The 27072-nt window shown below is 39.6% G+C and overlaps 1 protein-coding gene across 1 annotated transcript in view; it reads left to right on the top strand.

Annotated features, from left to right (window-relative positions):
* The first annotated feature begins 4611 nt into the window (after positions 1 to 4611).
* The window catches only part of TMEM255B (transmembrane protein 255B), a 106783-nt gene continuing 84322 nt past the window's right edge, over positions 4612 to 27072 (top strand). Inside the window, exons 1-3 of the mRNA XM_077482704.1 lie at positions 4612 to 4874; positions 15942 to 16084; positions 19379 to 19441. Of these exons, the coding sequence (XP_077338830.1) occupies positions 4832 to 4874; positions 15942 to 16084; positions 19379 to 19441 (249 nt within the window). The 5' untranslated portion in view covers positions 4612 to 4831. The remainder of the gene's footprint in view (positions 4875 to 15941; positions 16085 to 19378; positions 19442 to 27072) is intronic.

Genomic DNA, 27072 nt, shown 5'->3' with positions numbered 1-27072 from the left:
TGCTCGAGGATATCCCTGTATTTAGCTCCATCCATATTTTCCTCAACTTTGACCAGTTTCCCAATCCCAGCTGCATAAAAAAAATCCCCACAGCATGATGCTGACACCACCATGTTTCAATGTGGGATGGTGTTCTTTGGGTGATGTGATGTGTTGGGTTTGCCAAAAAGTTCAATTTTAGTCTCATCAGACCAGAGCATCTTCCTCCATACATTTTGGGAGTCTCCCACAAGCCTTTTCACAAACTCAAAATGTGTTATTTTGCCCTGAGTCATTGTCCTGCTGGAAGGTGAACCTCCGTCCTAGCCTCAAATCACACACAGTGGTACAGGTTTTGCTTAAGAATATCCCTGTATTTAGCACCATCCATCTTTCCCTCAACTCTGACCAGTTTGCCAATCCCAACTGCGGAAAAAAATCCCCACAGCATGATGCTGACACCACCATGTTTCAAAGTTTTTCACAAACTCAAAATGTGCTATTTAGTTTTTTGCCGAAAGTAATGGCTTTCTTCTGGCCACTCTGCCATAAAGCCCAACTCTATGGAGCGTACTGCTTATTGTTGTCCTATGTACAGATACTCCAGTCTCTGTTGTGGAACTCTGAAGCTCCTCCAGGGTTACCTTAGGTCTCTGTGCTGCCTCTCTGATTAATGCCCTCCTTGCCCACTCCGTGAGTTTTGGTGTGCGTCCGTCTCTTGGCAGGTTTGCTGTTGTGCCATGTTCTTTCCATTTGGTTATGATAGATTTGATGGTGATCCTAGGGATCATCAAAGATTTGGATATTTTTTTTATAACCCAACCCTGACTTGTACTTCTCGTCAACATTGTCCCTTCCTTGGTCTTCATGGCAGTGTTTGGTTAGTGGTGCCTCTTGCTTAAGTGTTTCAGCCTCTGGGGCCTTTAAAAAAGGTATGTATATGTAATGACAGATCATGTGACACTTAGATTGCACACAGGTGGACATCATTTCACTAATTATGTGACTTCTGAAGGTAATTGGTTGCACCGGAGCTTTTTATGGGCTTCATTGTAAAAGGGGATAAATACATACTCACATGCCAATTAGAAGTTCATTTCTGAAAAATTGGTTTATGTATATATTTTTCTAATTGTACTTTACCGACTTAGACTATTGTGTTCTGATCCATCACATATAATTCAGATTAAAAAAAAACATTGAACTAAAGGCTGTAATGTAACAAAGAAAGCCCACTGCACTGCACTGTATTTATTCTTACAATGATTTCGCTGATGCACAGCTTTTGTGCCCAGGAGTGGGTGACTCTATTAAGGGTAATCTACTAATGGGGGTACAATTACTTAAAATGCTTTACTTATTAACAAGTGAGTAGGAGTATGCAAGGGTTAAACAAAAAAAACCACAAATTTTCAGTTTGTAATTACCTTGCCAGTACAGTCTAAATATAAGCCACTGCATGCCTTCTCTTTAGTTGTGACAGTCTGTGAGTCAATGGTCTACAAACTTTGGAAAAATAAAACACCTATGTGGCTGATTTCTTATCTCAACAAAGAATGATCAGAGTGAAATGAAGAGCTACCTCTGTTGGCTATCCACCTTATTGTTAACTTATGTTAATGTACATTTTTTTATGTTTTTTTCCCTATGTCCTGCATCATTACATTATTTTCATTTCACTTGTGCTATGTTTTTGGACATTTGTATGCATAATAAGGTCACTAATCTCAATTTCTAATTGAAACATCACTTTTGGGTGGACTTACATTAACCCTGCGTTAGGGTGTAAAGCTGAGGGGAGCAGTATTTCCCAGATTGTTCTTTGTCTATCACTGAGTTACACAAACATTTTGTGTAAGTAAGAGCAGGGCCTGTTATGTAGATAAAGGCCAAAAAAGAACATATATTGGTGCTTCTTTATCTTTCTAGCAGCCACAACTGTAGGGGTGTTGTACTTGAAAATGTATTCTTTACAAATTAAGGCCATTTTGGAAAGAACATAGAATTGGATGTAGGATTCTCTGTGAGGACAGGATTTATATTCCAGAAATCCAGCAGAGGAAGCAGGGCAGAGCTCTCCAATGATAAGCTTAGAAGGGTGCTAAGCATCATTTCTGGTGGCACCTTGACAGAACATAAGTAAATAAGGTGTAGAAGGGAGTTACTGGTGTGCATATATTTAAAAAAATGTTTTTAAACAGATTAGCCCCTGTATTCCTTTAAGAAGCAATCTACTAGAATTCCAAAAAAAAAGTCTCCCTCGTGTACTACCTAAACATCCCTCTTTTATCATCCAGGGCAACCTACAGTAATGCACCTAAGTTGATTTCACATGGTGTGTCTGCTGTACTTTATCATAATAATTATAAATAATAAAAATAATTTAAGCATTATCCAAAACACCAACCCAATCTCTTTCTATGAAGGCTATATGGGTCTTAAAGCCCACTGGGATAAAAAAAAATCTATTCTCACCCTAGCTATGAATTAAAATGGTGTTAGTCCCCTATTTGGGCCACGGTGCTATGCATGTAAATTGTGGTAAACTGTGGGAGCTATAGATGATACAGTGCAAACAAGATATATTTTAAAGGAGCAATTTTGAAATTTTGTGACCTGCATCCTGGTCTTTTAAGGTACATTACCTTAAATGTCACTTTATGTTGAAAATGCTTAACCAAATTACGGTAACAAGCCCCCGCTCATTGCTCACATATTGCAACCTACCAGTGTTTCACTTATACGCCATCTATTCCTTGTGTCCTCTTTTTTCTTTGGTTGGGTCTTTTTACAAGGCATGGGTACACTGCAGCTCACTTGTAACACCTTTCTGGTGTTTAAGTCTGGTTCAATCTACTTACACCTAGCCAGAGCAAATCTGTCACTTACGGTATTTGGATTTTTGCACGATTCTTCTGTTCTGTTACTCTGGTTACCACTTAGTGTGTCCTCTGGTACCTGCTTCTGTTGGCTGTTCCTAATCACAACTCAGCTTGGACTGTGGTTCCCAAATGAAGTGCCTGCCACCTACCTTATACTTTTAATGGGTTTATTGACTACACTTGTTTGCTGCATAATACATTGCCAGGCACTTTGACTGTGGGTAGTTTTGAGGGCCCCAGTATAAAAACTATCACAGCCAAGTTATAGCCTGCTTCATGACAGTTAATTGAAAATGCAGGCTCTAGACCTTGGCAATATCTACTGCTGGCGACATGGAGGATTCATTTTTACCATGTGCTGTGAATATATTTCCCTGCACTACAAATCCAGATTTTACACCAATTCTAAAGCATAAATAATTTAGTGCCTGGCTTAAGAGTGAAAACTTCACTTAAAATTCTTCATTAACTCTTAAGCATTGCTTATTGATGAGTTCCTCTATTTTTTACCTTGATTTTCCCCCATAATGACTTTTAAAGTGCCATCTAGCTGCATCATGTTCATAGTAGTAAAGTTTTTTTACTACTGGTTTTTGAATCAAGCCATGCCAGACACATTGCTATTTACACCTAAGAAGATATTCATTCTGATATATAATACGAATGGTAAAATGATACTAACACCTACATGTCTGAACAGCAAGATATTATAATTTTTTCCTACAAAGATCTCAGTCAGCAATAGGTAAAACAGGGAGCTGGTTACAAATGTATTTCTAGGTGATATATTGTATTAAATATCCATCATAGATTTTTACCGTAGATATCCATGGCATTGTTTAGAAAATTGGTCAGGAGGACCAACATCTAGAAAATAACTGTTATTTTTCCCTTTCCTTTCCTTCATTTGAGTTATTTATTTCATATACCTCTTTTTCCTGTGCTTAAAACTGTTCTACAAAAACAGCAGCAGTAATTTGGCCCACAGTCTAGAATGTGACATTGAGATTTTACTCACCTGCTGCTGCTCACCCAACCATATACACTGTTAAGAGGTTACAGGAGACAAGTTCAATTTCAACAAGGAAACTGTCTACAGAAATAGCAGCATACCAAGTATAACCAAGATTATTGCATTTTGTATTGAATACACTCTCTTAATCACACATGAGAATGGCAGATGCGCAAATCAGTCCTCAGTATGCTACCATTCAGACAGAGCAGATATCTTGCAAGTTGGAATTCTACAATTTGCTGGGATATGCATGTGTCAACATGTGCAGTGTGGTAAATCAAGACATCTGACTAGTGGCAGAGAATCACCTCTATTTTATCTATCTATCTATCTATCTATATATATATATATATATATATATATATATATATATATATATATATATATATATATATATCACTTATGATGCTTAGCTAATAGTTAAAATAATTATTTTGTATAGATAAAATAACATCTGCACACCTATATAATATTTAGGAACGTATATATGAGAAATGTTTTACTAAATAAAATTAGAACCACCAATGAAATAGCTCATGCAGCTTAGTGAATTGAAGTCAGTGTGAGTGATGGAAATAAAATATAATTTAATAATTTCAATATCATTAAAAGGTCTGCAGCAGGACTTGTCTTTGTTTAGTATTGTTCTAAAGCATACAGCCATGTGTTCATGATTTGAAATCTGTAATCAAATATTCTGTAACTCAAGAGCATTTTCAATGCAAAGAATTGAAGTGGTGAGGAAGCTGTACGGTTAAGCAGGACAGTAATAGGAGAAGCCAGCATCACTCTCAGTAACATATCACACCTGTCTGCCCAGCAGGTCACATTGAGAGAGGCAACAGAATCCAATGGCAGGCTGTGTCTGTGAATTGTGCAGGACTGGTTGGGTTATAGTCTAGGAGGGACAGATAGAAGACTGATGTTAATGTGATCTGTGTATATCTCTGGAAAGATGCATCCAGCCTCGGCTTCTACGACTGCAGTTGATGCCACAGGTAATATTTATCCATGGTCTTCTAATGATGCAGTTTGAATATATTACTTTTTCTGTGCAGATTGTATGGCTTTGCAAATGTTTCTCTACTATATTCTTCTTTCCTTAGTGTAATTGTTATTATTTTATTTTAGTTATACTCGAATATGATGCTGAAGAAATGAAAGATGATGGTGTATTTCTAGACTTTAGGTGTTTTTAGCAGTATAATGTATTAATTTACAGGACGCTTAAGCTGCAACAGAGACATCCAATGGTGACAAATGAATACTCAGTAAGAAAATAATTGTTCCTGCTGCAAAAATGTGTTGTACACAGATTGTAGGATCATTTTTGTACAACATCCCCTATCAAGGTTATAATAAAAACAACAAAACCAAATCCAATCTACGTACCTTGCAGTCCAGACTTTATCTGTGAAGATGTTATTAGGATTTATTGACAGATGGCGAAACATGCCATGATGTACATTTGTGTTACTTAGTTATTATTAATTTGCTATTACTTCATGACAAACTATCGAATGTTAGCATTCTTTCCTAGACATAATTTTTTTAGGAACAACAAAGGCATTTTTTGTGATGTGTGACATAGTTTAGGTTAAACTTTTATCATTTCTGAGTTAGGAAAATAAATTGGATGGCTTGCTGGCTTGTTATAGAGAACACTGCCATTCAAACCCAGCGATCAGATAGTCCATAAATTATTTATTTCGTACATAATAGCAGCACTAGTGTTCCTGCTATACAGTTACTTCATCCTATCATTTACAGACACCACAAATACTCATTATACATGTTACAAATTCTTTAAAGACTGGGTTTGGAAAGCCTGATGTGTTTCATAATCTGCTATGGCTTGCTATCAAAGAAAAACTAATTTTGAGAATCTGTTCAAATTAAATATCCATCAGACAGACCTTTCCTCAAATTTTGATGTGTGAGGTGCCATTCTGGTCTTTATCTGTATATTTCCTGTTCGTAGTGTGGGATGTATGCAGGGAATGCGAAGATCTGCACTAACCGAGGGCATAATAGGGCCTATTATAAAAGATAGTGAGGTTAATTTACTAAAACTGGAGAGTGCAAAATCTGGTGCAATTCTGCATAGAAACCACGGGCTTTATTGCCAAATCTTAATTGAACAAAATGAAATTAGAAGCAGATTGGCTACCATGCATAGCTGCACCAGATTCTGAGTGCTCCAGTGTTAGTAAATTAACCTCAATGAGCTCTGTGTAAAGTTGAGAAGCTCATACCTTATAAGCCATAAAATATTTTCCTATAAAGTGAAGTGTATATAGTACTATAGACACTTTGCATAGCATCTTTTTTTTTCTGCAGTAACAAAAACCCAGTTGAGTGATAAAATGGTCATTGGCAGTTTGATTATACACATGCAATCCTTACAGAAAATTGAACATTTGTAAAATAAATCTAAACATTATTGCTTTGAGGAGGCTGTTCACTTTGAAAGGGAATTTCCCTTGCCTTAGTGAATGTGGCAAATTCAAATTTTAAAGAATACCCAATCACATGCAAGTAAGCATGCATTCATTGCTTGCACATGATTGGATGATGGATATCACCAGAGCTTTACCTTATTCACTAAGTTATAGGAAACATTCCCTTGTAAAGTGAACAGCATATTTGTCTGTAGTAAATCAACCCTTTTGCATAAAGACTCTTAAGGCATCCCATTTTAAAACAGTTTTCAACTGGTCAGAATTCTTCAAATGTATCATCTAAAAACCCAACTGGACCTAAGTTTAAGCAGTTCTATAAGCCCAGCTTTTCACAAGGTCAGGGTGCCCAGGAGGTTTTGTTGCTTACCAATGCATTACCAGTAATGTTGCTTTTTTTCATTACACAGATTCTACTTAAAACATTTGTAAATCATTTTACTTTTTCTCATAAATAGAAAGTCATCTTTAACCAAGGTTAATTTATTCATTAACTTTAGCTAGGAATTTCTCTTAGGTATAATTAAAATTCACAGCACTGTTTGAACATAATTTCTCAATGCTTGTACTTGTAGAAACCACAAAACAATCTCTAACCTTATGTCAACAGGTAATAATAAAATTAAATGAAAAAAAATATATTTCTTTGTGGTAACCAATAGGTGGGAATGTACAACAAAAACAAATCTATTTTATGAATAGTAAACATTTTCTAATAGTTTGTGAAGCTTTTCATTTAGCTTATATTGTTAAAACACAAGGAGGGATTGTGTATTTAAAAAAAAAAACAGTTAAGTATCATCATTTTAAACATAGGGACCTTTAAAGTAGGATCTGCCATCCAGTCATTATTATCTGTCTAGAAATTTGTAGTTGTGATTTAATTAGAGGATCTCATCTGAAGCCTCTGTTCTTGTTGATCCAACAAATCACTGAGTGTTGACATGACTACAACCTGCTGCTGTAATAAAATGACTTTACCCCTGTCTTATTAAATTAATATCTTGTGCAGCTCCTTTCGTATTTATTGATATTGGCTTATATGCTTGACATTATTATATTTTGAGGAACTATAACTCCCACTTAGAGTAAATATATTTATATGATAAAGTATGCAGTTTGCCTCTGTGATGTAAGGCTGCATATACCAGTTACCCATGTATTTTTTCAGTTATCACACACACTGAGCCATTTTTATTGTCTTCTGCACAACCCAGTTGTATGGAAAGGGTGCAAAATGTAAGTTATATTTAGTTTTGCCCATTATTGTGGTTGATACACTTTTACCTTGTATGTCAAAGAAAATACATCAGAATGAGTTCAGTCAGCGTGAATGTGACAGAATTTTTTCAATTCCATCTGGGACAGGGCTTTTGGAGGGGACTGAACGGTGCATACTGATTATGGGCCTTGGCTTTTAAGGGAACCATACTCTTTGGGAAGTGTGTGGCTAGAGGACCCTTAGAGTGGTCTTTCTTTTGATTAAAGTCCATATCTCCCCAAAACACACAGGCTCTGGGAACTGGAGGTTCCATATACATATTTGGGGCATCTATGCCTCAAACCAACAATAACTGTAGATGTTAATGTAATCAGCTCAAACAACCGGGGTCCCCTGTCATAATGTGTTTGTTTTAAGTAGGTCTCTCTCATAGTGTGCCTCCTAAGTGTCTTCCTTTCATTGTTAATTGGATCCCCCATTGTTTCTGTCTGTCTTCTCATCTATGTTTTTATACTTGTGATAATGTGTATAGCACAGTACTTTATATTCAGGGTTGTAGGTGCCTAATGGTCTAGTCAGCTAAGCTGGTTTAAGGGCCTAGTTAATGGGCTCATGTTAATTATATCACTGTCAGCTATTAGTTGCTAGATGTGGATTAGCATAATGTATATGTTGGTTGTTCCTCAGTTATGTTAATTATAATCCTATATACAGTTCCCTTTGCATACAATAATGTGATCAAGCTTTTATCTGATTTTTGGTATATAAATTCTCTGAATTTTCAATAAACAATTTTTATGTTTTTCACCACCCTACACTGTGTCCCGACTAGTGACTATCATTCTGTTACCAAGAAAGGGAAGCTTATATGATGGACATATTCATCTTGAGTACTGGGGTCCATCACATTGGTGGCAAGCGGTGGAACAGTGCTTCCTTGCTGTGAACATATCCAAAACCTCCCCTGGGATCTGAGGTCCAGTTAGCAGAAGAAGAGAGGAACAGACACCAGCCACCATGGAAGAGGAATTCATAAGGAGAGTGCAAGAGATGTGTCAGGTCACCTGAGACCAGGTGACAGATGCACTCCATAGGAGTCAGGAGTGCACTGCTAAAGTAGTGGACCCTAGGACTGACTGCTGCGGATCTAACCCTCGGAGGTTCAGGAAGCAGGTCTACTAGATCATTAACACATATCCCAGTAGGAGCTAGAGCATAGATTGCCCAGGGCGCCGAGTCTAAGAGCCAGCAGGTGTTCACCAGAGCCTCTAGTGGCGAGGATGGACTGCACTGCAGTCTGTCTCCAGGTCACGGCCCCCAGGGTCTCACGCTCACGGTACACTACAGGAGATAAAGGAAGGAAGCAGCAGGCTGGAACAACAATGATAGTAAGGAGATAAGTCAAAGGTAAGGGTGACTAGCAGACAAGAATAAACATAGAACATGCCAAGGATCAGGGTCATAAGCAAACAGGGATAGTTGAGAACAGGCCAAGAATGATAACTGGAATCAGACGTAGGAGACACAGCAAGTAGCACATGAAAGCTAAACACACACTGGTTGATCAGCAAGGTTGGCTTACAATGCACAGGTTAATATAGTGTTCCAAATTAGAGGCTGAGGTGGAGCTATGCTGAGGGAACATTATATATGCAGTCAGGTGAGAGTGGCTGGCCTCTAAAGGAACACACGGAGAGAGGTAGGCTGACAGACACATATTACTGCACAGCCATGACAAGATGCATATGAAGAACAGAGGACCAGTGCCAATGTAGGTCCTGCTGAGATGGTAAGACTATCCACGGAAAGCTATCAGGGGACCCTGAATTTGGGAGAGATCTGGAGTGGTGGTTGGAGGAAATCATGGATTACAGAAAACAGATGTTGAACATCTCAGAAGTGCGCTGGGCACTGGAAGATATGGAGCTTCTGGCTGTTCAGGGATGGGAGCTGGAGATCGCCTACGGACAACTGCTAGACTCTGCTTAGCAGCAGGGTGGGGTTTTCTTTGCCTGAGACTATCCAGAAGAACCAGCTGACAGTCCTGAAATCTTGGCTAAAGTGTCAACAATGTGGCATGGATTTAATTGACTTTTCATTGAAGGCTGTAACATTTACCGAGATTCCAACTGCTGTCAAGTGCTGACAACTGGGCAGAGCTCTGATAGTCTCTGCCCAGCACCTGTAACATATTCTGGGTTCCAGGGACAGGGGATGGAGAACCTCTTTTCTCAGACACCAGTTCCAGAGAAACGAGATTTAATAGACTTTTCTGCTGAGGCGGAACAACCTGATAAGCCTCCAGTAGAAGACCTGGCATCAAGGCGCTGTTGACGTCTGCATAAAACAATCAGTGGCCCTGAAGAATTTGTGCAAGTCCACTGACTTTTCAGTTTACTTCCCAGTGGAATAGCTGGCATCAGGGCAGAACATCAATGAGCTCTGCCCAGCATTAACAGCATCAGCCTGCCAAAGAGATGAGGCAGCCAGCCTTTCTCCCACACCACTGACAGGGACATGCAATTTCCTAACAGCAGCATCTGTAGTGTTACAACAAATTTCACCAGCTAAAGCGTTGGCAACCGTATAGAGGGTCCAAGACCTCAGCTCCACACCCGCAGCAGTTTTGGAGGCCCAGTGTGAGAAGGTGGTGGTAACTCCCCAGCAGCCAGATGAAGGTAAGGGAGGTGTAGCAGCCACTCATCTCCCCAGCAGCAGACAGCACCCCAGAATGGTAAAGACCACCCAGATGAAGCGCTGGCAGTCAGACAGATTCCACAACCTCTGTCCCACGCCTACTAAAGACCACTATTCCCTGCATTGAGTTTAGGAAAAAAATTAACGGACTTTAGAGGCATATATAAAAGGCATATATACAATTTATAACAATTTATTAATCTACATTAAAACTATATTTCACATTACAAAAAAGGACAACACATAGGGCATCGAAAAATTAGGGAGGACTCCCCTTAGTTCCCCTGGAGGGAATAATATCATATATTGTGTAACAATTCACATAAATGTATCCACATATGTACTCCTCTCATTTGGGGGTTCCACTTGTCCTCCTAGTATAAAGGAATTCTGAATGTGTTTTGCGACCAAGAAGTCGCTTCTTCAGGAGCTTGAAAAATGTTTGCACCACAGGTAACAAAACAACAGCACTGGCCCCATACACTCATGGGGCCCCCTCTACAGCAGCTGCAAACAGCTCATATGCCAGGATGTGGGGACACATGGTAAATAGTAAAGTGGAAGTTTCAATTTTCCTAGGAACCTGTCACGTACCTAGTGGTGAGCCCAGAATGCTCTTGCATCCCCAACTCATGGCCCCCTGATGGTGGAGACAGGAGACACGGGAGTCAAAGGTAGAGCGAGTGCCTGGCAGGATCAACAGCCGAAGGATGGATCAGGCAGTCTTCAGGAACTGTAGCTGGATAAGCAGACCTCAGCAGCAGCGGATAGGAACCAGCAGACAGCAGGGAAACCACAAGAACAGGTAGATCCCTCAGGAGCAGGCACTCAGAAGAGTCGGGCAAGCCGGGTCAAACCAGACGTTTAGTACAGGAACAGATGCAGCAGGCAGAGGCAGGATCGTGGAACAGGCCGGGTCAGTAACAGATGAGCACGGATGGACCAGAGGATAAGGCAGGTGCAGAGTCGTAGACAAGCCGGAGGTCAGAGGCAGGCAGAAGGCAAGGAAGTTCACAGGTCAGGCCGGGTCAACACAAGATCAGATCAGATTCAGGCAATAAACTCAGGAACTCTGTAGATCAAGCAGCAAGATCTGAAGGGAGAACTGGGTTTAAATAGTCCACCTGGCGCGCGCACGCATTGCCGCCCGTGAACGCGTGCTCTCGCACATGCACACACAGACAGGCGACAGAACACTGTCCCCAGCCAGCCTTTCCTGACAAAACCATCTATCTATAACTGCAAAAAGGCCTTAGTTCCAAACTGCTGCTTTACCGCTCAGTGTCTAATGGTCCTAATTGCAACTCTTGGGGTATATGGTACCAGATGGATCCCTCTATGTCCAGTGCTGTGACAGGGTGTGGGGGAAGAGAGAGAGGTGCGAGGGGATGTCTGTCTCCCTCAGAGAAAAGGTGGGACAAATACTTCACAAATACATCACAACTACGATAGGGTGTAAGTAGCCTGGGTGTTAAAGGAGAAGTTTAAGTTTGTGAATAAAGGAAGGGGTATTTAGCCCCACAGAGTATAGAAAATGATCCTGTCAAGTGTATGCCTAAATAAGGGATTTTAGTGTCTTCCCAATAATAACAAAAAGTAGGTTGAAGGGTTTGGAGTAGTGAGGTAAGAAGAGTGGCATTAAAAGCTTTAGACTTCAAAGTATTTACCTATAGGCCTGAGAGAGCTCCAAATTGACTAATATTGCTATGTAAATTTGGCAGTGAGACAAGCAGATTTATAATTGTAAGAATAACATCACATGCAAAGAGATCCCTTAGCCCCTGTACACAACGGAAAATGTCCGATCGGACCGTGTTGTCGGATAATCCGACCGTGTGTGGGCTACATCTGACTTTTTCCGTCGGAATGTCCGACCAACAAAGTTTGAGAGCTGGATATAAAATTTTCTGACAACATGATCCGATCGGACTTTGTCCGATCGTTTGTAGAGAATTCCGATCAGACAAAGTGCCACACATGCTCAGATGGAATTACGAGACCAAAACTATTGGCTACTAGCCACAACGTAGTCCAGTCGTAAGGAAATGAACGTCATCACATTCCGATTGGATTTTCCGACAACTTTGTCCGACTGAGTGTATGCAACACCAGTTTCGGACAAAATCCGTCGGAAAAAATCAGACGGATTTTGTTGTCGGAATGTCCGACTGTGTGTACAAGGGCTAAGACTGAGAATGAGTAATATTTCAAATCGGCCAAAGTCCCATAGGACACAGAATCAAATGGTTTTAGAATATCCAATGATAGAAGCGTACGCGCATTTGGAAGTCTCAATAGGAAGAGCCAGTCTGTCACTGGCTTATCTAATTGGCATAAAAAGAACTTGGCCTCGATGAATGCGTTCCCCTATACCTTAGTTTAACCTTGTCGCAAGAAATTTAGAGAAGAGCTTCAGGTCAACATTGATTAGAGAAATAGGCCTAAAATTAGACCAATTTATATAATTTTATTTTTAGGAGTCAATGAATTTACAGCTAAGAAGGATGCTATGTTAAATGTATTTTTGTAATAAAGGAGCAAGCATGTCCAGGAAGCTTTTATAGTAAAAGCCATGAAGCCATTAAATCCTGATTTTATCACTGTAAGCACTTCACTGTAAGAAAATCTGTAAGGTGAACTTACACTGGACCCCCTCCCCATCCACCCCCGGTCCTGCTAACCTGGAGTTCAGCGATCCCCCGCACTGACAGCTCGTATCGCCGTTGTACAGGTCCGGGGATTTGAAATCCCTTTGGCTTTCTCTCTTCGTCCACGGTAACAGGACGGGCTATGCGGGTTCTGATCCCATGTGACGGCGCCGACCAATTAGAATGCTCCTAATCATACCTGCTCCAGGTCAGTGGGACCGGGGGGGGGGGGGAGGGGTGAGGAGGGTGTCCTGTGGAAGTTCACTTTACAGATTTTTCTGAAAAGGTGAACTTACCCTTTAATTACCAAAGGTATTTGTATTATTCAGCATGAGGGGGTTTATGTATTGCCACTGGTCACTAAAGTATTAATGACCAATGTCAGTTAATTAACCCCTTTGTGCTGCATTAGTGGCATCAGAAGAATCAAATTCTTCTATCAGTGTTATGCTGTTAATGAACACTGATACCGGTGCCACTAATGCAGCACAAAGGGGTTAATTAACTGACACTGGTCATTAATGCATCAGTGACCAGTGGCAATACATGAATCCTCTCATGCTGTATATTGCAAAATACCATTGGAAAACCATTAATTATTAATCTCACCCCCCCCCCCCCCCCCACCACCACCAGAGTTAGCCCATTCATTCATTCATAGATGCCCATCTGATTACTTTGTTATTGACTGCCTGGTTGGTTCCTCCTCTTACCCGGCAGCTCTCTATGGTCCTCTCTCCTCCCGCCTCCTGGCTGGCCTTTCAGTGACATTGCGCCTCCCTAAGACTCAATGTCATGGTTATGCAATAGAGTTTGTCTGCTAACCTGTTTCCATGTGTTCATCTCTAGAGACCAGCTGACCCTCACCTGACTGCTTTTGTAATCCATCCTCTGGCATGGCTCCACCCTAGCTCCTATCAGAGAACTCTATATTAACCTGTGAACTGCAGGTCAACCCTGCTGATCAACCTTTGTGTGTTTGGCTTCCTGTTACCTGCCGTGTGCTCTTCTGTTGTTCTGTTACCGACTTTAGCGTGTCCTTGACTGTCCCTGTTTGCCTGTGATCCTGACCTTTTGGTGTGTCCCTGACTATTCCTGTCTGCTTGTGGCCCCGACCTTGGCTTTATCCCTCACTATTCCTATCCTCCTGTTGCCTACTGTGGGTGTGAGCTGGGGGACCCTGTGGGTCGCGACCTGGAGCCAGTTGCAGCCCAGTTCATACTCACCACTAGAGGCTCTGGTGAACACCTGCTGGCTCTTAGACTCCACACCCCAGGGAATCTTACGCTCTAACCCTGGTGGGATCCTACTTGGTGTTCTGGCAGTCCTGCCTTCCTTATCAACTTGACTCCCATCCGCAGCAGTCAACCGTAGGGTCCACAACCTTGCGGTGCACTCCTGATCCCAACGGTGTGCATCTGTCACCTGGCCTCAAGGTGACCTGACACTCGGAAGCGCATGTTGGGCGGAGATTATTCCACAGCTTCACCTGACAGGCAAGGGAAGACTGGGTCCTTTGCTTGTACCGGGTGCAGGAGCGCACTTGGCACATCTTTGCAAGCAGACGCAGCTCTGCAGTGTTGTAGGGGCGACCAGCGGTAGTCAGTTACTTGTTGCCCAGAAAGTTTAACAGCACACTGTCAGCACTGCACTCCCCTTCCTACAATAAATTGCTCCGCCCCTTCTGCCCACTCCTTGTACCGACCCTGGGTCAAGTGTCCTATTTTTTTTTATTTTTAGGAATTGCAGTGCATTATTATGAAATGCATTGTTATATACTGGCTACATTTTAAATGACAAACAGTAGGGGTTATTTACGAAAGGCAAATACAAGTGAAAACTACAAGTGCAAAGTGCACTTTAAATTGGACTGAAAGAGCTCTTGGAAGTGCAGTCGCTGTAAAGCTGAGGGGAAGATCTGAAATGAGGGGAAGCTCTGCTGATTTTATTATCTAATCATGTGCAAGCTAAAATGATATTTTTTTATTTCTCTTGCATGCCCCCCTCAGATCTACAGCGACTGCACTTCCAAGTGCACTTTAAGTTCAATTTCAAGTGCACTTTGCACTTGTAGTGCAAAGTGTAGTTGCCTTTTGTAAATAACCCCCACTGTGTGTTGCCCACAGTGAATTAAATTCTTCCCTTTATTTTCAAACTCCCAACTAGTAAGAAATGAAAGGGGCTACAGGTAAAAAACAGGTCTCTAAATGAAACACTGGCACTAAAAAACTGACAGTTCAGTAGATTTCTAGGAAAACTACAACTGCTAATTAGCATCAGTTAGGGGCTCCTAAGCTTAAAGAGAAACTATTGGCATAAATGACCATGTTATAAAACCTGGAAAATAGTTTTATTATGTGTTGATCCTGTCAGTAGAGAAGTTTTTTTAGTTTTTTGCTGCATTTAAAAGGCCAAGCTATTCAGCTATCCAGTAAAAGTGTCACAGAGTTGGGACAAATCATTTAACACTCGAAGGGGTGATTAAAATGGTTAGCTTTAAACATTTTTTTCTAAAGGAAAACAGTTGTTGCTGTAATTGCATAACAATGTTAGCTTGTAGTTGGGCTTTAATTTGTTTATTTCTTATCCAATGTCAATTTAAAACTATGTTCTAAGACTACTGTACAGTATCTACAAGGTAGCAAAATTGCTGTCTAATCTTACTGCTTCACCACCCTATTACAGGAAATTGAAAAAGACTTGATCAATTGTAAGTTTTAACTTGTAATGTCCTGGAAGAAAAAGAAAACTGTTGTGGTAATGCTAGTGACTGACTGCATCATATACTGTATGTCCTTTTATTGTTCCAAAAGTTACAATTAAAGTAAGATTAAACTGCGAAGATAATGTACGTAGCCAACATAATGTCTGTTTACTGCAGTCAGTTCAGTGAAAGATGATTTCTGATTAGTTATATTGTTTTTTACCTTATTAAATACATATTTATAGCTGCCAAACTATTGTCATAAAGTGGATAAGTATTTGTGCCTCTTGATTTTCAAAAGTTGACTGTAATTCCAATTCCAAATTAAATTGTAGGCAACTTTGCTAAAAGAAAGAAGACTTCCCTGTGGTTTACCACCACTCTTCTTGTGGTATCAATTTTAATACTGATAATTGGCCTTGCTGCAACCACTAGGACAGAGAACATAACAGTTGGAGGCTACTATCCAGGGATCATTGTAAGTTCTAATTCTCAGTTTTGTGTTATTAATGCAGCCGCTTCACAACTACTGTTTATTTGTATATGTTTTAAATTGATTGCAATGACATAGGCATAATGGAAGAAATTACCAAGGAGTGTTACGAACACAATGCTTGCACTACTCTTCCAGACATAAAAAAAATGGAGCAAATGGTTCTTCTAATTAACAAAAGTGGTGCAAGCCCCTTTCTTAATTAGAAGCAATCAGTACTCTGTTCTGTCATGGCTATAATAAACACAGCACAGAGAACAGGAGAGCTTGAGTTGCATGCAGGGTTACTAGCCCTGAAGGTTCTGCTTGTGTAGTGTAATCACTGCACGAGCAAAGGGGGGATGCAAGCTGTCAGAGCACATCCTTTATAACAGGATCAAACCCCGGGGGGGGGGGGGGCAGGGAATAAACAGCATTTTTTTTTATATGGAAAACTGATGCATTCCCTTGTTAATTAGTTGCAGACCCTGCACCAGTTTTTTTTCACTCTGAAATAGAAACTGGCTTGGGTGGCACTGATAGACCTAACAAAGATCTATCTACTTAGGTAATGAGGTGCACACCACTTCTGCTTTTGACAGTTTCCCGCTCCATTGAAATGGCATAGAAAGTTTAGTTAATTCCCCATTCTGTCTTTCATATACAGATACTTCTTTCAGTGTTTGATAGTACAAAGGAGGGAAAGTTAGAACGTGTTTATTTTTTTATTGCTGTCTGTCCCCGTTGATGAGGTCGCCTCTGACTTACTGTTAACGTTACCACATAGACAGTTGGGAAAAACTCTGAAGCAGAACACAGCCAACAATAACATTTCACAAAGATTTTAATCCTTCCTCACTGTGGTCAGGGCCATCTTTAATATTGATTTGACACTGGGAAAACATTTTCTTGGGCCCCCTTCCATGCAATTTCGCTCTCCACCTGCCTGCATACCATGGACTGGGGTGGTGAGGGGACCCATCAATAGACAGAAAACTCATAGGAATCCTAGAACTCCTTCGATCAGTGGCAGTGCTGAGAGGAAGAGAGGCTGTGATCAAAGGCAATACTGATTTTTGTACTGACTACCAATATAAAAAGGAGTTTCAACACTGGCCACCAATGCAATAGGGGTTTACACTGACAACTAATGTAATAGAAGCATTCACAGTAACCACCAATGTAAGGAGGGATTTACAGTGATCACTAATGTAAGGGGACCCTCACACTGGCCACTAGTGTGAATAAAAGGATTGTGCCCCAATGTAATGAGAAGATTTACAATGACCACCAATGTAAAGAGGATTTACCCTGACCACTAATGTAATAGGAGCATTCACAGTATCCACAAATGTAAGGAGGGATTTACAGTGATCACTAATGTAAGGGTGACCTTTACACTGGCCACTAGTGTAAATGAAAGGATTCTACGCTAGCCCCAATGTAATGAGAAGATTCACACTGACCACCAATGTAACTGAGACATTTAGCCTGCATTCACATTTGTGTGTGTTGGGAACGCATAGAAAATAGCTTTCCTGACACCACAAAATGTGCTGCCTTTTAGAAGATACACAACAGTGCCATCAGTTGTTAATGACACCCTCACAGCTGAGATGTGCTGTGGCACTGAGTGATTTTGAATAAGGGTTAGGGATTTCTTATGCATTTCTAGTGCATAGAGCAGCCCATTGAAAAAATTGGGCTGCCCTACACGTGATCTACATCTTTATCCACCCTGTCAGTACACCTTTGCATCCTAAAATCCCTGCTAACCTCTGCACCCCAAACCTCCCCCATCCTCTCCACTCCAACCCTCCACCTCTTTAACTCTACCTGCCTCCTCTGCTCATCTTTGCACCCACCTTCCTTACTCCAATACATCCCCCTCCTTGCTTACCTGTGCACCCAAACTGTAATTCCTTCTTTGCCTACCTCTCCACACCCCACACTACCTTCCCCCACCAATTTGCTTACCTTTGTGGAACAGGTTGATGTTAAACTGAATGACCACAGTTGCAGGCAGGACTTTCAAGCATTTATCTACCCAGTGGGCAGCATTCAGTATAGGTGATGGGGGATATGACCTCAGGGGGGCATGATATACATATGAATGTTGCCGGTCTGCGTTCATTTACATATGAATGCCGTTATTTACATGTAAACACAGGGTCTGCAGGTTAGTCATCTTTACACAACAATACGGCAGAGCTGGGCAGCATCAGTAGTAGCACTTCACATTGAGATATCAGGACACAGCACGGGACGAAAAACAAGGGAATTTAAACAGGCATAGTTGGCAAGTATGAGGTAGCTGCTTTGGGCCTCACAACAATGTCAGGGTCCAGGTCAGTTGTCCCTTTTGCCCTGCCTTAAAGATGGCCTGACTGTAGTGTGAACAACATGAATGTATTGCTGAATATGTTCCTATTAAATAGATTTCCTTTAAATTCTTGTTCCAGCAACATTGTTAGGGGCCCATAACAAAGCCATTAAGGGGCCCCTTGCCTCTCTAATCTCCATTTCAAATGCTATTCTTCTATAAAACCAATTGCATAGAGTTTCCCAAATTATATTTACATTCATTGTATCTGCTATGTCAATTTATCCTTTAATTTTTTTGCTATTGTTGTCTGCATTTATCACTTTATAGCCAAGCAGTGCTGGGCACCCTGCATTTTTGGTTCTCACAAAAATCCCATGAACTGTTATGGCTATAGCTACACCCTAAGACTCGGTTCACACTGGGGCAACTTGTCAGGCGACTTAGCCACCTGACAAGTCACGCTCCATTCTGTACAATGGAACCGTTCTAATAGGAGCGACACAAGTTGCTCCGACTTAGAAAAAGGTTCCTGTAATACTTTTGGGCGACTTCAGACTACTTGCATTGACTTCTATACAGAAGTCATTTTGCAAGCTGCCGCTGAAGTCGGATGCAGGTCGCCTGAGGCAGTGGCGCTGCAAGTCGTGCTGCCTCAGTGTGAACCGACCCTTACCATATACTGCCATAGAACATATACATTTAATTATATGATTATAACATACATTTTAAATGTGATTCTAGCCATACATTAAAATTGCACAATTATACAGTAAGTGTACACAAGTTTAGAACATAGAAATCATCAGAAATTGGGACATTTATAAATTTTTAGCAGATCATTGGCTTAGATACAGGGGATATGGTTACTTTAGCTGTGGGAAGTGGTAAATTCCAAACAGTATAAAGACATTTGTGCCAATTATGTAATACATATAACTAAGTTATATTTTTCAGAATTTCTTTTTTTTTCCCAGCTCGGCTTTGGATCTTTTTTAGGTATTATTGGAATTCATCTAGTAGAAAATCGAAAACAAATGGTATGTATCATATTAAGTTTCTCATCTGAATCTGCCCCATGCAAATAACAATAATTTGACACAAACATTTGTGGGAATTTCCTATTTTGTCCAGTTTATTAGAAACATTTATGACATTTAGGACTTTCCATCATAGTCAGCACTTTTTCTGTAAAAATTAAAGTGAATGTAATCTCCAAGGCCTTGTTCGCACTGGAACTGTTAAACCTGCATTTATATACATTTAGAGGACACCTCTAAACACATATAAGCACATGTAATGATTTTTCAATGGTTCCATTCACACTGAGCATTTACCTGCATTTAGATGTGATCAGTTTAGAGAAAATAGAATTTTGTGCATCTATGGATCTGATTAGAAACTCTAAATGCATGAAAATGTGACTAAGCACACCAGAAACATCTAATTGCAGTAAATTGGGATCTGGGAGGCATAAAAGATGACTCCTCCTGCTATTAGATAAGCTAAATGCAGGAATGCCAGTGTGAATGAGGCCCAACAATGAACTTTTGTTATTTGCTTGTGTGGGAATTAAGCTCAAAGGAGAGGCACAACATCCATTTTCTTAAACAAAAAACACTGTTTATTCAAGGACAATGAAACACAAAGCATACAGGCCTCCAGCTGCAAAGTAAATGTACAGTATGTAAGATGAAGCAAACTTCTGCTTGACTGATCCCCATTTAATTCACATCCTGAACAAAGTCATGAAGGCATGTGTTCCAGGTAATGTCCCTTTCTGGCATGGCAGCAGTTCATAAAACAGGTTCCTTCCCATCACATTCACATCCATCTAGCGGCCACAGTCCACCATGTCTCTCTCTGAGATAACACACTGGGGTTGATTTACTAAAACTGGAGAGTGCAAAATCTGGTGCAGCTCTGCATAGAAACCTATCAGCTTCCATTTTTCTACCCCCAGGCTTCACGTTAAAAAGAGTAAGTACACTTTCACAGAAAAAATATATAGCAAATGAATAAAAAATAATATTACATAAAAAATGGTTATACAAGTCGTGTTGTAGTTTAATGTTTATTGAATAATTACCTTTCCTTTTCAAATTGCAGCACTGTAATTTTATGTAAAACGCAATGCAATTCAGCAAACCGAAGGCCTCCAAAAGTGTAATTTTAGATTTGTGCGACTGGCTCACTGATTTTCTCAGAAGTTTGCACTAAGATACAACTGGCTTTTTATATTAGGCATCCCCTGGAATAGGAATTTTAAGCGGTATTAAACCTCAAAGCAATCATTTCTTTTATTGCAGTTTACCAAATCTTAGATGTGATGGCTGCATTTGTTTTCTTTTTTAGGCTGTCTTTCTTTTGTTTTCAACTGGCGATCCTGACAGTAAGCCCGTTGTTTTTCAAAAAAACCTTATTTAGTATAATTAAAGGACAAACGAATTCCACACACAAACATAAATTCATATGTGACAGAGTCCAAAAAAAAGTCCTTAGGAAAGATGTGGTGCTCCCTAATCAGTCAGAATCTTAGGAAAGCCTCAAAGGCTGAATACCGTCACCAAAAGAAACCTTGTGCTCAAGTGGACCCGTTGGTAATGCACTTACCACAAAGGTAAAAAAAAAAAATTGCCTTGTACCTCCAAACACTATTAGGTGGGCTACTATCCTGGAATCAAATCTTTCATTGACCAACACCAATAAGAAAGGCTAAAACCTGATGTCTCCTTATAGTGTGGGGTGGGCTCCTGTCCTTGATTTAGAACGATTGTTTCTTAGGTTGGCTCATAGTACACCATGCAGAAAAAGAAAGAAAGAACTTGCATAGCGTAATACCGTTTTATTTGGGAAGACACCCGCAAACTATATAAAATATACTTACAAGAAAATCAGATAAAATTAGCAGTATAAACATGGGGACTGTACTGCACAGCGCATGTCACTCTCACCGCTTCTTGGCGTTGGTAGCCACGATGAGACCCGGGATGACACATACTGAGACTGACAGACAGGGGAGCTGCGTGGTCATACACTAATGCGTTTCGTCATGTCTTCTTTGGAGGCCCTCCAAAGAAGATGTGATGACAAAACCTGTTCAGACTTGACCACGCAGCTCCTCTGTCTGTCAGTCTCAGTACGTGTCATCCCGGGTCTCATCGCAGCTGCCAACACCAGGAAGCGGTGATTTTCTTGTAAGCATATTTTATATCGTTTGCAGGTGTGTTCCCAAATTAAACATTATTATGCTATGTAAGTTCCTTCTTTCTTTTTCTGCATGGTGTACTTTATGAGTCAACCTAAGAAACAATCATTATAAATCAAGGACAGGAGCCCATCCCACACTATAAGGAGACATAAGGTTATAGCCTTTCTCATTGGTGTTGGTCCATGGAAGATTCGATTCCAGGATAGTAGCCCACCTAATAGTGTTTAGAGGTACAAGGCAATTTTATAGCTCCTTTGTGGTAAGTGCATTACCAACGGGGACCACTTGAGCATATGAGGTTTCTTTCGGTGTTGGTATTCAGGCTTTGAGGCTTCCCTAAGATTCTGAGGGGCCACGGAGCACCACATCTTTCGTAAGGACTTTTTTTGGACTCTGTCACATATGAATTGATCTTTGTGTGTGGAATTTGTTTGTCCTTTAATTGCACTAAATACGCCTAGTTATTTTTTTAGCACTGTTAATGCTAGGATGATTATTTCTTATTTGGATCTTTGCATTTTTATTATTTGTTCTATTTATATAATAGCTGCTATAGTGCGGCAACTTTATCTGTTTGAGCGCTGGGATCAGTGATACGCAGTGCTACTAATACTTTTGATTATATTTATTTACATAAAACCTTTATCTCAAAAAGAAAAAAAAAAAAAAAACAGTTTGCTATGCTTATAAATGGAATTCGGCATCAATTTCTCAGTGTATCTAAATCTGCTAGTAAATGAAACCCTCCCCCCAACCCCCAGACTGACAATGCTGCTGTCCAAAAGCACCCCCTGTGCTCTGTCATCCAGTGTGGGGGACTCTAATAGAGTAGGTGTGTTACTGGCCAGATCATCAGGTGTTAACAGAGGGAAAAAACCTAAAGAAGTAAAACAAATGCAGCTACCACTACTAATGATTGGTAAGCTGCAATATTAATACATTTTTGTTTTCGGGTTTAATACTTCTTTCAGTTTGGTGAGATAATTCTAATTACTAACTTTTCTCAATGGAACATAGAAAGAGCACTAACTCATTATAATGAACCAGACCCTCCTATTCAGGAATATATTAGTCTGGTGAAACAAACAGCTATTTTTTCACAGCAACAAATAGTAGGAATCTACTATAATGTTTGTAAAAATCCCTGCAATGTTCATTCATAACCCAGAAGGGATTGTTTTTTTTTTTCTTTTTCTCAATAAAATGTGGAGTTACGCTTTTGGGGACCATGGAGCTAAATACCTCCTATCAAACACTTTTCCAAACAACACAACAGGTTTTTCAGGCACCATGATATACTTCCTTTAGGTCTGTTAAATAATCAGTATAAAAAAAAAAAAAGCCGAACCTGCCAGAAATCCTGTGAGCTTCTAACTTCCTGTAGTGATCCGACAGTGTTACACTGAAATGTCAAGTATTGTCATTAGCCCGGTCTGAGTTCTATAGTTTTGATTCACTTCCTGTTATAGGGTGGCAAGGCTGCTTCTCCCTAGGTACAATACAATGAGTTGTCCCCCCAAGATTTAAGTGCAGTACTGAAGAAATAACCAGGTGAAAACAATGTAAAAAGCCTGGAAGAGAATGAATCCAGTCACCAAACTTGGTGACTAGTAAACTGTAATATATTAAAATTTTGTTATTAGATTTGGACACACTTTTCTGTCTCTTAGGTACTTAAAATAGATTAGTAATTATAATAATTATAAATATAGAAAAGTTGTGTGTGTGTGTGTGTATATATATATATATATATATATATATATATATATATATATATATATATATATATATATATATATATATTGCACAGTGTACATCTTTGAAGAACATCACTTACAAACCTCACTTGTCTATGTCCTAGGCTCAATTCTAGTGCATTTTAATAAAAATCCAATGGAATGACTGACTATTGCAATGGTAACAAAGACCTAGAAGCTCCTCACTAAAGTCCTCAAGTGATGTAAGGAGCCTGTGGTTAACTCAGCTTATATGTATTATTTATGGCAATATCTGTTTTGGATGGTGTTCCAGCAAATTGCACTGCACCATCCATATTTGAAAAAAATCTGACGATTTAATACAACTTAGTATAATGTCTTTTTTGTAGTTCCATTAACAAGTTGTAATTCTTCAGAAAGAATTGCCTGTAACTAAAAGTAAACCTGTCATGAGAGAAATATGGGAAATGCCTTTTTTGACCTCTGAAAGGGTTGGTTACATTGCTGCTATGTCAGGACACGTTTCTTTGACTGTGAGGAAGCAATGTGATTTAGTAAGTAGGCATAGCAAAACAAAGCCAGGTTTCCATTACTATTATGATAGCCAATATTTGTTCTATCTTTAAGCTAAGGCAGCCGATAGCTCATCAAAAGTGCACAATTTATCCTGCAATTTGCCATTTTTAAAAAAACTTAGTATAATAATATGTCTGGTACAAAGGACAATTACGTTATTTACAAATTAAATAGAGGTTTTTCTAAAATTGTGTATATAATATTTGGGTAGCGCTGCAGAAAGAACAAAATGAATGAAAAAAATGTCTAAAGAAAAAAAATGCTATTTACTTACTTTTTAATGTGTAAAGCAATCTCATCTATGTCCCCATGATTTATTTTGCTGAGAAATAACTTTGAAAAATACCACCTAGCATTTTTGTCTGTAACCAGCTTAAGCAAGGGCAGATTCATGTAGCATTTACTCCCTGCAATCCATCTACCCCTAGTTCAGGTATGAAGGCAGAAGGGTGTGCTTAGCTGAGAAAACCCCTCCTCTTCCCCTTAAGACTCTTGGGATGTATTACAGCATTTTCCTAGGCCTGGAAACCAGGAAACAACTAAAGAAATGTTAAAAAAAAAGTCTAAAACAAGTAAATATAATATATTTTACTACTTATTTACTAATGCTAGCAGCATAAAGATTTAAAAAATAGTCAATGTTAATGAGAGAGCGAAGTTCCACTTTAAGAGAAGCTCTACTTAGAATACAGTCATGGCCAAAAATAATGCCCCCACCCCAGCATTTATGTCAGATAATGCACCACTTCCCCAGAAAATTGTTGCGATTACAAATGCTTAGGCATTCTCGTGTTTATTTCTTTTGTTTGTATTGGTATGACACAAAAAAGTGGAGAAACAAAAGTCCAATAATTGCATTCCAAGTTTGTGATGCTTCTGTAATTTGTTGTTAAACTCACCTGTATCAACTAATAGGTGCTGACAATATTGAAATCACACCAGCAACCAGTTAAAAAGGTGAAAACTTTATTCAGACTTTCTGTTGTCTGTCTCTGTGTGCCACATAGAGAAGAGAAAGAGCAGCAAGGAATTGTCTGAGGATTTGGGAACAAATATTCTTAATGTTCTTGTGTCCACTGTGCGCAACATTGTCAAGAAGTTTACACCCCTGGCATTGTAGCTAATCTCCCTGGATGTGGACAAAAGTGAACAATTGATCAAAGATGGCAACGAAGGATTGTTTGAATGGTGGATAAAGAACCTCAATCAACTTCCAGATAAATTCATGCTGACCTTCAGGCATAGGGTAAAACTGTGTCAGCCCCCACTATATGTCGCCATCTGAATGAAAAGGGATGCTATGGTAGGAGACCCAAAAGGACCCCATTGCTGACACAGAAACATAGAAAAGCCAGATTGGAGTTTGCCAAAACTTACTTGAGGAAGCCAAAATCCTTTTGGGGAAGTTGTGCTATGGACAGACGAAACAAAATGACAGTTTTTTTGGTAAAGCCCATCATTCTACTATTTTCAGAAAAAGAAATGAGGCCTTTAAAGAAAAAAATACAGTCAAACATGGTGGAAGTTCACTGATGTTTTGGGGTTTCTTTGCCACTGCAGGCACTGAATATCTTGACCGTGTGCATGGCATTATGAAATCTATAGATCACCAAAGAATTATGGGGTGCAATGTAGAGCCCAGTGTCAGAAAGTTCCTTCATCAGAGGTTATGGGTTTTATAGCAGAACAATGACCCAAAGCACAAGTCAAAAAGCGCCCAGAAATGTTTTAAGACAAAGTACTAGACAGTACTGAACTGGCCAGCAATGAGTCCAGATCTAAATCCCATAGAGCACCTGTGGAGAGATCTCAAAACAGTGGTTGGGAAAATGAATCTTTCCAATCTAAGAGACCTGGAACAGTTGGCGAAAGAAGAATGGTCCAAAATTCTAGTAGAGAGGTAGAAACACATTGATGGTTATAGGAGGCAATTGATTTCAGTTATTTTTCCCAAGGGGTGTGCTACCAAATATTTTGACGGTGCCAATAATTTTGTCCAGTCCATTTTTGGAGTTTTGTGTGGCATATGGCAGATTTTGATTTTTGTTTCTACTTGTTTTTGTGTCAAACCAAAGCAAACAAAAATAAGCGTGAGAATACCTAAACATTTGTAATTGCAACAATTCTCTGGGCACTTCGCTGGTGCATTATCTGACAGAAATTCTGAGGGGCCATTATTTTTGGCCATGACTGTATTCTAAGCAGGGTTTCTTTTAAAGCGGAACTTCACTCTCTCATTAACATTGACTATTTTTAATCCTTATGCTACTAGCATTAGTAGACAGAAATGCCAGGGGTGCCAATATTTCTGGCCATGATTGTACATGTATCCTACAGGCAGTGGATCCCATTTTTGTTCTCAGCACTTAAAGAGAGAATTTAAATGATTTTGGCTCACTCCACAACAGTGATAGGGACCCTGTCTGGGAGCCTTGATAATTTCTGTTTGTTTGAGCAAGGGGTCTGCATTTGGGATGATGATAAAGCTGGTGTAAAGTTTCATAGTCTTGCCCTCCTACTAGTTTTTTATACTGTTCAATACTTTGAAGGTCAGTAATGGAAGCCATATTTGACAGTTCTATTTCTTCATGTGGTTTACTTCTTTGCAGCAATACATGTATCCTAATGATAGTGTCATTTTAAAGAATAACATAGGAAAAACTTTGCTGAAAAAAAATAAACTGTTTTCACTATTATTGCAGTGTTCCCAAAATTACAAATGAATGGATATATTTTTCATTTGACCTAAAAGAAATACCATACAACATTATTATTAAAAACCGTTTACAAATGAAGCCTGCAATTGCTGTTAGCAGACTTAATTCATACAGCAGCTACTGCTAAAATATACAGAACATACAAAAAATAATAGTAAAATTAGAAATATTCCAAAACTCTCCTAATCACCCAAAGGAAATATTATTGTGTCATCAATATGACAAATAAAAAATAAAGACAATATTATATTCTATGAGAACAAAGTCCATGAATGAAAACAGTTAAATATGTTGCCAGACCCTGTGAAGATTTGCATGTGCGTTCTTCCCTTTAAAGAATTCTCAGAGCAAGTAACGAAACATGTCAGGGTGGAGCTTGATAACGTAATTTCATGTCTTACTATTGCGTCGGTTCTGTATATATTGCCATATATAGTTGCATGCATGGC

This window comes from Lithobates pipiens, unplaced genomic scaffold, assembly GCF_037356315.1.
Source record: "Lithobates pipiens isolate NorthernLeopardFrog02 unplaced genomic scaffold, aLitPip1_a1.2 Scaffold_16, whole genome shotgun sequence".
Lineage (NCBI taxonomy): Eukaryota > Metazoa > Chordata > Amphibia > Anura > Ranidae > Lithobates > Lithobates pipiens.
This window is presented reverse-complemented; position numbering and strand designations above follow the sequence as displayed.